This window comes from Brachyhypopomus gauderio, chromosome 13 (assembly GCF_052324685.1).
Source record: "Brachyhypopomus gauderio isolate BG-103 chromosome 13, BGAUD_0.2, whole genome shotgun sequence".
In the NCBI taxonomy this organism is placed as follows: Eukaryota; Metazoa; Chordata; class Actinopteri; order Gymnotiformes; family Hypopomidae; genus Brachyhypopomus; species Brachyhypopomus gauderio.
Genome location: NC_135223.1, coordinates 11,269,970 through 11,280,898, shown reverse-complemented (window position 1 = coordinate 11,280,898; position 10,929 = coordinate 11,269,970). Strand labels below are relative to the sequence as shown.

The window sequence follows — 10,929 nt, the reverse complement described above, 5'->3', positions numbered from 1 at the left end:
CCTCCACACTCCCTCAGAAACCCTAGGATAAGCACACACACATAAACACACACTCTCACACACACACACACACACTTGTCTGCTGACTGATTGATGCTAAGGATTGGTGACTTTAAGGCCTCCATCACTTTTTCTCTCAGTCTGACTATCATTGGAATCAGTTTCAAAGGACCTGTATTTCTGTAAAAATTGGTATGTCTGTTGAATTATATAACACAGATAAGGAGCATAATATATATTGTGGAGTGTACACACCACAGCAGAGCACAAGCTTGCCAAACACATAAGGGGTGACAGTGGGCTTAACACACAGCCACCATGACTGCAGGCAGTACAATGAAGCAGTGTGTGTCACACCCCCATCATGTCACGCAAGCCCAGCTGTATTTCTGACGTGTAACCTGCGTTTGGTCTCAGCAATCACAGGCAGGTTCCTCTCAGGGATTGTGAATGCCTGCGTATGCTGCTTACTTGTCAAATGCATACATTGCGATAGCTGTTTGAGCCAAATTGATTTCATTCACATCTAGAGTGGAGAGCCATGCCGTGGATCAATCCTGCGTGTGTATGTGTGTGTGTGTGAGTGTTTGCCTGTGTGTTAGGGGGGGTTGGGCAGGGGTGGTCATTACACCACCACCTGTTCAGCCAGTTTGACTGACATGTTGGTGTGTGCTGCTGTATCAGCAGGTCAGTGTGTGTGTGAGAGAGAGAGGGAGAGAGAGAGAGAGAGAGAGAGAGAGAGATGAGGTAGGGAGGCAAGAGTGTATGGGCTGTTCAATTCTAATTATTTTATACAGATTGCATATATAGTGCTTGTAACCAAAAGTAGTAGATGTTGCAGTCACAGCAGTATCTGTGCATAGACAAAATAACAATGTCCAGTAAGAGACCACTTCCTGACTGGACCAAGCATAATGTACTACACAACGTGATCATCTAAAATGATACTGCACATGCACATTAATCAGGATTCTGTCTCCTTTTGGTCTGAGTGCTGGGGGTGGGGGTGCACCCTGCATTGTCCTCTGCAATGCATGACGATGAGTCACATAAACACACCATGACACTGCTAAGGACTATTGAAGGAAAAGTGATGTAATCTCACTCACTCCCTTATCCACGGCTCCCTTTCTGATTAGCACCTGTTACACTCCTTCCAGCCTCTCTCTCGTACACACCCTCTGCAGATTCCACCGCTCCCATGGTGTGGGGCTCTCTCTTTCTCCAGTACAGTACTTCAACCAAATGTAACCACTTTTTCAGTCAGATGTGATAAATATATATTAAAGGATATCTAGACATTTATATGAACAGTAAAAGGTATTAGAATATACAGGACTGTGACTGGTTTTAAAACGCCACAAATTTTATTTCCTCACTTTTCCAAGTGAAATGAGTAAGTTCCAAAAGCACCATCATACATAATACATACGTGGCTGAGGTACCGTATGAAGATTGTTTTATATCTAGAGTGAGTCTGCCCTCCACTGGCAAGACTGCGCAATAACAGCCTGTGCACACTACAGCAAGGTCGTTAACAGGCATACAAGGACAGACTAGACCTCAGAAATTGGCAATGAGCCCTTACCATAGGGACTAGACTCACTAGCTGAGAAGTAAAGATAACATTTGAATGCTGTGTACAGAAAAGTAAACAGGTATAAAATATTTGATGCTGCCCTTGGTCTTACATGTACCTATGTTTTTGTCATTGACTGAACAGAGTGAGCGAAATGTCTTATGTAGTGCTTGTACAAAAGGCAAAATGTTAGATCAAGCATGAAATGCCACAATAAAAGAAAACAAATGTAAGTTCTCTCTTACATGGCCTCTCAGGTCTATGTGAGGTTGTCCCCAAACCCTTTGATGATGATGCCAAATGGAACACAGACCAAAGGCACATCTGGGGTGTCACTCATGTGTGCACATGCACCTGTACGTGCACATACACATAGAGGTCAAAGAGTGTAAATGAATCCTTGTCTTGTCAAACACCATTTCAGATAACAGATTACTAACCTCAGATATTACTGACAAATGAAAAATCAGTTCAAATCAATTGAAAAAGATTTTAATAGTTATTAATAGTGTTAAAGTCTATCTTAATAGTATATCATTAATAATGACAACATTTTTAAAAGTTCACTTATGTTCATGAGCTGATCAGAGCAACAATAATATAACACATTACACTAACAAATATGAACAAAAACAAATTTAAGATCAAATTATCTATAACTATTTTATTTTGAGGCATTTTATTTAAACATCAGTGTGACACAGAGTATGGCAAACTTCATGGGTAGTAGTCACTGTGTGTGTGTAAAATAACTGATGAGTAGGCACATGACATGCCATTTAATGTGTAGTTTTCTGTGTAATTTACAGGGTGCAAATTTGGTCATTCTTTTTAAAACGCTGAGGACACTCTCTCCTGTGACAATGACACATCATTACACTGTGTTAAAAATAAATAAATAAATAAAATCCTTGGGTAACAGCTCTGTGGGAAGCCTACTGTGAAATGAGTTCAGTAAATAAAACTGATCTGAATCCATTTGAATATAAAATGAGAACAGCACAAGGGTGCAAACCAAATAGAGCCATTTAGGTGATATTAGGGAGCAGCCCAGCTTAAGCTCCTTAAGCTTCCGATATTTGCGGTCCAGTGGGGCCCAAGCGGACTAAATTGCCTGGATAATTGACCACGGGAACCAGTGGAGTAAAGGACAAGGGTCAGCAAGCAGGTTTCCATTGCAGTGTGCAAATACTCCGATTCTTAATTAAATCTGAAATACAAGCTATAGTGAGTGTCAAATTAAGCCTAGGCGATTACACCCAGGATGATCTTTTGTTATTTACAGGGAATATATTAATATATTACACAATATATATATATATATTTATATACTCTGCAGATGTACAATTATTTGAGTCGCACTCAAGTTTAAGCAATACAAATAAAAATTAAATCCAGAGATCAAATACTATGTCTATGTACAGATCAAAGATTGCTTCTAACGTAAACTACAATTTCAGGGTCATTCATACTATTTATATAAGTGTAACGTAATGTAACATATCATACATAACTTAAAATAACCAGGCAAAAAAAGGATACCACCATGATTTTGTGAACACCGCATACAGTAATATCAGTGATACAGAGAATCTTTCCAGTTCAATTACACAGCAGCAAATTGAAAGCAGTAAAAGTCACCTTAGAGCACATGCTACACTAAAATGATTCCTATTACTTGAATCAAATTAATGTTCTTTTCCATGGTGCACATGATTTCTTTTGTCTGACCAAAAGGCTAATAATTTATTTCTTTAAAAAAAATGACATAGTAATTCAAGGCACAAGGGTAATAAAACAAAGCTGTGCAATTTACTCACAGCTTGAAATAAAATAGAAACCCCTGTATACATCTAAAACATGTCTAGTGAATCATCATTACATTATACATTATTTAGAGACCAAGCACGGATGAGAACGTTTGCAGTATCACAGGTAAAGCGCTATCCAGCATTGTCAGAACAGTGACCCTTATCACAGCCAAATTGTTCAAATGGTATTTGCATTCATGTAATTAAGACAGCCAAATAAGTATCAGGGTAAAATAAACATTTAAAAAGTAATAAGGTAAATGTTGAACACAATACCTTTAAAACAACACATTAACAAAGACACAATATTGCCTCGTCTAGTGATAAATGCTAAAGGTGTATTTACTGTAGTGGAATGAAAATTACCTTGGTAAAAGCAGCATGGAAAAGAATTTGGATGTAAAAAAAAATTATAAAGCAAGCTTTCCACAAGTTCACACTCTAAAATATATTTAAAAGCGCCTTTTTTTTTTTTTTTACTTTCATTCTCCTCCTGTATCATTGTCAGATTCCATCTCAGTCACTGTTGAGCTATACCACTCTGCATTCTCTTCCTGTTGCCCCTGCATACCCACAATGGAGACCCCTTCAGTTTCTGGTTTTACCTTCATGTTCATTGCCTCCTGCTGCTGACCCTGGTGTTTGCGCTTAGTGTGTCGCCGTAGGGTGTTGCGCTCAGCAAACCGCATGTGGCACAAGAGACACTGGAAAGGTTTCTCGCCTGTGTGTACCCGCTGGTGCCTCGTTAGCTCTGCGGCCTCTCGGAAACGCCTTGGGCAAAGCTGGCAAACAAAGTTCCGCTGGCCTGTGTGGATATGCTTATGTCGCTCCAGATGGCTTGAGCGTTTAAAGGCCTTTCCACACAGCTGGCACACGTGTGGCTTGTTTTGAGAGTGGGTGATGGAGTGGCGTTCAAGGTCTGAGAGGTAGTAGAAAACCCTTGGACAGTACTGGCAGTAAAGAATGCGACGTGGGCCTAATGCCTGCGTATCCTGGTTTGTCGGATGGTTGGTAGGAAATATGGGTGATGTTGGAGGAGGGGAAGTGGATGACTGTGGTAGAAAGTCTTCGTTAGAGACGGGGCTTAATAAAGAGTCCGTTTGGTCCACTGAGAAAGAAGCTGGATCCGAGGTTGGTGACGACACTTGTTCAGCGTTGCTATGTTCCTCTAGACCATTAGTTGTTGAGGGAGAATGTGACTGGGTTGCTTCACTACAGGACGACGGGGTAAGGGCTGAAGGCGCATCAGTGCATTCAGGTTGGTTTTCATCTTTTTGTTCAGCAGAAACCGCTAATCGAAGCAGTGCTTCCCGAAAAGAACTGGGGGTATCGGAACAGATTTTGGTTCTCTGTTGCTTAGTGGGACTTGTAGAGGTCACTGAGGAGGTGCTGGAGGATGCAGTGGGTGAGGTAGGGACAGACGAAGAAAGTTTACAGGGCTTATTTTGTCCTGAGAGGTTAGTAGTAGCAGTAGTAGTAGTAGTAGTAGTAGTAGTACAGGAGACTGGTTCTGGTTTAAGGCTAAGAGAACCTGAAGGCGTGGAAAGTGCAACAGTGGATGCAGAGGAAATCTGAGTGAACTGCCCTGATAATGAGGAAGATTGAATTCCACAGGACACTTGAGGAGTTGAAAGAACAAGAAAGACTGGTGAGGACTGTGGATTCTGAGCAAGAGCAAAAGGCAACGACAGAGCCATAATTCCTGGATTAGCATTAGATGCTGATGACGAAAGGGTCTGAAGCTGAGATTGAGGAAGGAGGAGGATGGGAGTGTTTGATCCAGTGTTACTAGCCACAATCTGTATAGGAACAGAAGGCAAGCTAGACACAGCCGGTAAGGCTGCTGGCCTAGCTTGAACAGCAGAGTCTTGAGAAGATTTCTTTTCCACCCTTAAGGTATCTTCTGAGGTTTCTGTTGAAGGACCAGGAGATGAGTTTAAAGGTGGGTTTGGAAGAAATAACTCATGGTAATTGTCAGAATCTTGGACAGCCCCAGATGACTCAATATCAGACTGTACAGATTCAGAGCGTATCTGCTCGGAGGAAGCTTTTGGCACTTCGGAAAGATCTATCTGGGGAACTTTTTGACCATCTGGGGTAAGTGTGTAGGGAATGCCTTGGTCATCTATAAGGAGCATATCATTTGCATCAGGGGACAAAAAGCTGGCACAGGGTGTAGATGGTATGGCTGCATGTGAAACAGAAGGGTGCTCCTGCCAATTTTCCATGTAGAAATTGTTCAAATCATTTTCATTCCTTAAAGGACACCAGCACTCCTCAACGTCCTCATCTTGCTCCACTTCTACATGTTGAGAATCATCCTCAATCTCATCTACCTCCATAAGTAAGGAACCCTCATATCCAGAATCGAGAATCCACTTGCATTTTTCTTTGTTATCCCTGGCCTTCTTTTTTGGCAAGCTTAAATCCAGTGCTTCAAACACCTCTTGTTGCTCTGTGAGTTCTTCGGTACTTGTCACAGTCTTAGACATCACATCAAGTTCTTCGTGTCTTTTGTGAAAAGGGATTTCTGCTTTACAGTGAGCATTGTTATGATATTGACTGCATTCTGTTATTTTTTTGTTTACACAGTCTTCAGTCTTTTCAAGTGTCTCACAGTTTTTCATTATTCCAAGAATTATATTATCAGAGTCAATAACTTTTGCAACATCTTGTACCTTCAACTCCTCTTTGGTAATGGGACTGAAACCTTCATCAGATTTTTTGATACTAGGAGAATTGCTTTGTAAAGAGGATTGTCTTTGTACTGCCATGTCTGGTAAATCACTTGATAAGAAGTTGGAATTGAGATTTATGACTTTGGTTATTGGTTCATTCATCTCCATTAAAATGTTGTCAGGCATGATGTTGGACGTCAATTTTGAAGATATTTGTACATTGCTCATTTTGGTTTCTGGAGTGATGACGGCATTTTTAACATTTGATTGAGTATGGAAATCATCTGAAATTGTATCAGAATTTTGTCTTGATGACCCGTTCTTGCTGTAACCTTCTAAACTATAAATGCTTACCTGACTCTGGGATACCTGGGATACTCCTGAGATGGAAGGATTCACTGGGGGTATTTTGTCATTAGGCTCAAATTCCATTAAGATCCTCTGATTTAATTCCAATTATAAATCCTCTTAAAACCACCAGAGTTCTGACTGTCTCTGAATGAGTCAAGATCAGCCTTCTGAATTGCTTGATAGAAGAAGGTCCTCTGATCTCCTCTGATGTTTGAACCATGAGTATGGTAACTTCAGTTGATAGCTGACCTGGAAGAGTGCTAATGTCACTCAGTACTTTTGGAAACAGTCAGTTTATTACTACCTGAGATATCACTAAAAGTGTTCTTCCAAAGCCTCCTGGACAGACTATGCAAACAGAACCATTTCCCGATCTGATGGAGCAATGGGTCTCCATCCATGTCACCGTCACAGCCATTGGCCAAGGGCATTAATCTGGGGGAAAAGTACATAGCAATTTTTATTAAGTACTTCTATTATCTTCTAGTTTCATCAGAAAAAAACATACAGATAAAAAGTAGCCTTATCCACATAAGTCCTCGCAAATATATTTTATTCCCAAGATATCTAGGTCTCCCACTATCTTGTGACAGCTGCCAACTTGGGAGGCCGAAGCTAACATTTGCTTCCTCCAAGACATCTGAAGCAATCAGCAACATCTTTTCAAGCTGCAATTTGTACATCATAAAACAGCTGAACACGCTTGAAGGAAAACACTAAGTGCCAAAATCTGCATGTGTGACCTAACAGATCACCACCTGACAGAGAGGAACAGGGTTATTCTTCCTAACAGATCACCGCATGACAGAGAGGAACATGGTTATTCTTTCTTTCCAGATAGCATGGACAATTATGTTCTCTTTAAGTCCATGTCACAGATAAATGTGGCATTGTAGGGATATAAAGTCCTCATTAAGATGCCCAACCTCAAGTGGTATACTTTGTGTTGAGGTGTACTTGTTATGTCAAGAAAACATGATGGATATCACATGGATATCACAGTTCATCATATTTTTTTTTTATTCAAATCAGGTAGGAATGTAACGATGGCTTCAGAATATAAAATGTATCAATCATAATACCAAAAAATATGGGCTTCGACATTGGAAATGTTCCCTACAGGATTTGTTTAGATTTAGGTTTGTCAGGATGCTCGATAACATAAGAGTATAAAGCAGGGGTACTCAACTAAATTTGTCCGCGGTCCAATTTTGGCAGATACCTGTGACCTGAGGTCCGGTGCGGCGGGGGTGGCGAACGTAAGTTGTTGAGCGGGGGTGGGGGGGGTGATGGTTGGTGGCGAATGTAAGTTGTTGTAAATGCTCCGGTTTTTTTTTTGGTCCGTATCCAGTTAATCAGGAATGAGATTGGGTCCAGACAAGACTGCGTTCGGGTCCGGATCCGGACCGCGGTCCGCCAGTTGAGTACCCCTGGTATAAAGTATTGATTCTTCCTAATATTAACATAAAACGCTCACTTCATTATAGTAATAGTTTCACTCAATATTCATTTCTGACAGTATGGTGAAGCTGTAAACGTATTAACCTGCAACCAAGTACTGCTGTTTTATTCATGCATTTACATGGATAAGTAGTGGACATTTCTAAATATTCACAAGTAGTAATATACACATAATTAAAATCTTTACACAAAGGGCAACTTTCACACCCCATTAATATTTAATTATTTGCCATTAGGGCCTACTATATATTTTTCCATAATCTAAAACCCCAATAACAAATTTGAAGTGTTTATAGTAAAATGTACAGTGGTTTCTTTTTCTTTTACAAAACCTAGGCTTTCCTTTCAATGCTCATAAGGGGGGGGGGGTAATTTTAGAAAACTTTTATAGGTTTGTGAAGCATCTGGGTTATGATGCCGAGTTTCATCATGCCACCAGAACCATCATGCCATGGGAATAACAGCATTTTAATGCCAATAACAGTAGTGTGCCTGTTCTCTTTTCCATTCCACTTACCTTCCTCATTTTTATTTCATGCCTAGTATTTCTGTGCTTCGTTTGACAGGGTATTTTGAAAGCATTGTGAAAATAATATAATGTGTTCCTTTGCTCAGAAAATAATAACGCATAACATTTAATACATTGAATATGTAATACATTATGCTTTGAAAACAACCTTTCCAACTTTGTTGGTCAGTGCCCACTTCTTGACTGTTTGAGGGCGTTGTTTTCTCAAGAACTGTCAGCAGTGAATGATAATTGAAATATTACTAGGTCTCATCACATGCTTTTTTTTTTTATCGTCCCATTGCCTATTTAATCTGTAACACCAGGACAAACCAAACAAAGGCTGCATATGGTCTGACAAAATGAAAAATGGACAGACTTAGACTAATATGATGCTAATGCATCTTCATGGTAAAAATATGCAAGTTTTTACCACAGTAATTGCAGTGTCATGGAAATTACATAATATTGTATTTAGTTAAATGTTAAAACAATTTAGAATTGGCTAGTGACTCTTGATTATAAAATCACTGAAGCTAAAGGAAGCCTCTAAATGCAAATAGTACAAAAACACCCATTACAAATGTACACTTCTACTTGCTTCTAAATAAGTGCTTAACAAAAGCAAAAACAAAGCCCGAAAATGACCTCTGAAATCTCTCTGCAGCCTCCCATTGTAGTGACAACACGATCTGAGACCCAGTGATCTAACCAGTCTAGTGGTCCCCAGCACATTTCATACTTGAAATGTCTATCCTAATCACAAAAGTGCATATCGTTGGCCATTTGTGCATCTCCTTCTGTTGTCCAAGGGAGAGACTTTTGACCATCATAATAGGCATCTCACCCTAGTGATTAAGATCTTTTTTTCTGTTTGACAGTTATCCTCAAGCTGTCAAATCATGTCACAAAGGAATTTGTTATTTAAATGGATGATTTACACGTCATGCCCAACATGAAACATTACGAATATAAAGACGCAAAAATTTGAGTTGCTTAGAAGTAGCAGAATAAGATTTGTGGTAACATAATATATTATTCCTTATTAGTCTTACACTGGGGATATTTGCAGATTAACCTACTACTACTCTTTCTAGCCCCAAAAAAACCCAATACATGTTGAAAATAGTCAATATTGTGTATGCATTGTCTATTGCTGTGTACGCAGTGTGCATTACACAATCACAATTACACTGCCATACACTTTCCTGACAGAGAATGCTGAGAATATCTGGTGTTGCAGTTCATCAAACTATTCTACTGATGTGAAATGATGGCCTCTAGTATACTATTACAAATTCATAGCTTTATCAATGTAGCCCCATCATTTATTTTATAATGTATCGTAATTTCAGCATAGGTTGAAGTATACAATTGAAAATTGCATATCTTGAGCGCTACCAAAATTCAGGTTCAATTAAAAAGTTGACTCTTGCATAGACTATAATAATACATAATGGATGTTATATATTTACTGACAGAGTCTCTAGTGTGTGTTTAAATGGCCAAATCTAAAACAACCAAATAATCATATTGCTGTACATTAAAACTTCCTTTATTTTAAGCCGGGCCGTTAAATTATTAGCTTTCACCCGTATTAAATTATCCTGCACATACAGCATTTATAATCCCGAGACTGAAATGAGAACTGAACGTGTTGCCAGTAACGCCAACATCATGGAGCACTAAACTTGGAAGTTGCAACTTAATTTTCTACAGTGTTGCTTATTGATGACATCTACCCCAGGTGGCAACTAGCTACTGTATGCAACACCGCCTAACGTGGGTTCAAATGACGAGCTTTTATATGATAAAACTATAACAGTCATACTTTTACTTTTTTATTCTCTTCACAAGCGAAACACGTCCACGACCCCGACAGGGTTCGACGTGAAGCCCCAGTCCGCCGACCCTCAACCTCGTCCTACGGAGACGGCGACACACACACGGACGCCATTACGCCGAGTAGGAGGTCCGATTAAAAAAAAACGGAGGTGAAACCATTTAGCCTACCACGCTTTGATGTTGTGAACCGACAAAGCCACTCGAACCTGCGCCCTTGCGTGCGTTTCGTTCTCTAGAGAGCGACACGTGAAGAAAGGTTCAAATGACGGGATACTTTTGTATCATCTCACACTGTTGATACGGACTCCGCGCTCGAACCTGCGACCGGCCATTTTCTGCCTACCGACGGTTCGAGCCGGTGACAGTGCGCAGACTGTTCGCTCGTATACCATATTTTAAAACTTTCTTAAGGTAACAGTTTTCGTGAAATGCTGTTATTCAATCGATACTCTTGTATGTCTCGATATACAGCTGAAACCACCTCGCAACACTTTGTTTTTCTGAAATATTGAATATGAAACTGTTCTCACCCCACGAGTCAGCTCGCGCAGGCACTGGCTAACCCGACCCTCGTACTTCCGGAAGACCAAATATGAATGAATGACTGGGCGGAGAAAGTGGGGGAGAGGGGAGCGGCTGTTATGGTGTCGCAGTTTTGTCCGTCCGACACGACGGTAAAGATGTGCTGGTTAATAA

The 10,929-nt window shown here is 40.1% G+C and overlaps 1 protein-coding gene across 7 annotated transcripts; it reads right to left on the bottom strand.

Moving 5' to 3' along the window:
• Positions 1-3,822: 3,822 nt before the first annotated feature.
• Positions 3,823-10,903, bottom strand: LOC143473750 (uncharacterized). Of its 7 annotated transcripts, none has more exons than XM_076970868.1 (2): positions 10,764-10,903; positions 3,823-6,854 (listed from the first exon to the last, which is right to left on the bottom strand). In XM_076970868.1, the coding sequence occupies exon 2, from the start codon at positions 6,498-6,500 to the stop codon at positions 3,873-3,875; it is 2,628 nt and encodes an 875-aa protein (XP_076826983.1). In that variant the 5' UTR covers positions 6,501-6,854; positions 10,764-10,903; the 3' UTR covers positions 3,823-3,872. The 7 variants fall into 7 exon arrangements, with proteins under 7 accessions (XP_076826983.1, XP_076826984.1, XP_076826986.1 ...); XM_076970869.1 differs by lacking the exon at positions 10,764-10,903 and adding an exon at positions 10,402-10,720; XM_076970871.1 differs by lacking the exon at positions 10,764-10,903 and adding an exon at positions 10,226-10,359.
• Positions 10,904-10,929: the final 26 nt, after the last annotated feature.